The sequence below is a fragment of the Austrofundulus limnaeus genome, unplaced genomic scaffold, assembly GCF_001266775.1.
Source record: "Austrofundulus limnaeus strain Quisiro unplaced genomic scaffold, Austrofundulus_limnaeus-1.0 Scaffold1030, whole genome shotgun sequence".
Lineage (NCBI taxonomy): Eukaryota > Metazoa > Chordata > Actinopteri > Cyprinodontiformes > Rivulidae > Austrofundulus > Austrofundulus limnaeus.
The window spans coordinates 91,648-92,856 of NW_013953432.1; the positions used below are offsets into that span (position 1 = coordinate 91,648).

Genomic DNA, 1,209 nt, shown 5'->3' on the forward strand with positions numbered 1-1,209 from the left:
GTGTGTGTGTTTATTTTTCATTTTATTAAGACACTAGGGTCTGTGATTAAAACCATTTACCTGTTAAAAGAACAGGTAAATTTAATATTTAAGTGCTGTCCTCTATAATAAAAACTTTATAATTGCTAATAAAAGTCTCACCTCATTTTAACATGAACTGTAAATATTCTTACAAGAAGATAAAAACAAGTTTAGAATCTATTAAACTGTAACAAAGAGTGTTTTATTAACTGTATCTTGCTGTTATGTTTTCTGAATGAAGTCTAAATAAAAGTTAAATTTCTTTCAGAATCAGTGTTTTTATTTTCAGAAGAAGCAGAAAGCTTTGAAACGCTGACCTGCTCGTATKAATTTAGTTTGTGTTCGTTGCAGCTGACAGTGAGAGCAGGAAGGAGAGCAAAGGTGGGAAGGGGAAGAAGGGCAGAGCAGATCAAAGTCAAACCATGAAAGTGGTGAGTTGACTCAGTCATTCTGGACACTAATATCACCTCCACCTGCCGCTGCGTTAGCATCATTAAAGTCCCTCTGCAGCCTTTAAAGTCTCAATCAATCAGTGACATAAAGATCTGCTGTCTAAACATCTTACCTTTGATTCTTGGTATTTCCTCTTTTCTCTCAGATTTATATTAATGTTAGCTCATATAGGTCACATCTTTCATTCACCTCCTTTTAAATGCTTTATATCTGCAGATGCAATAATTAAAGTTTATTATTTGACAGGCTCCTGCCAGTCGTGTGGTGCCGCCTCATGCTTTACCTGTCAGCACAGGTGGATTTAAATGTATCCTTTTAAAGATTACAGCTTCAAACGGTAAATACTTCCTGTTTGTGGGCGAGGCTCTGGCTGTCATCTGCATTTGTTATAGTTTATATCAGGGCTGTTCAACTAAATTTTTCCGGGGGCCACAGTTACTGCAGGTCAACAGCTGAGGGGCCGAACATCCAGCAATGAAAGTTATTATGTAAATAAATCAAGTATTACAAAGATCTGTTATCTTTGAATTAGTTTATTTTGCTGCATTTAATCATGAAAACAACATACAGAACCCTATAAAATTAGTGATGATTAAACATTATCAAAAACAAAAAGAACACTTTATACCTCCTATTTGACACAAAATAATCAGTTCTTTCATTGTCTGATGCCTTGACTTTTCAGAATTATGTTTTGTATAGTGGTATTAATTTATATTTTCAGATCTTCCAAGG

At 34.6% G+C, this 1,209-nt stretch overlaps 1 protein-coding gene across 1 annotated transcript in view; it reads left to right on the forward strand.

The window, feature by feature from the left end:
* cfap46 (cilia and flagella associated protein 46) overlaps nt 1-1,209 on the forward strand; it is a gene marked incomplete at its 5' end in the record, with an annotated part of 45,599 nt that overhangs the window by 39,823 nt on the left and 4,567 nt on the right. The window contains 2 exon segments of the mRNA XM_014030262.1: nt 373-452; nt 721-811. Coding sequence (XP_013885716.1) covers nt 373-452; nt 721-811 — 171 coding nt within the window.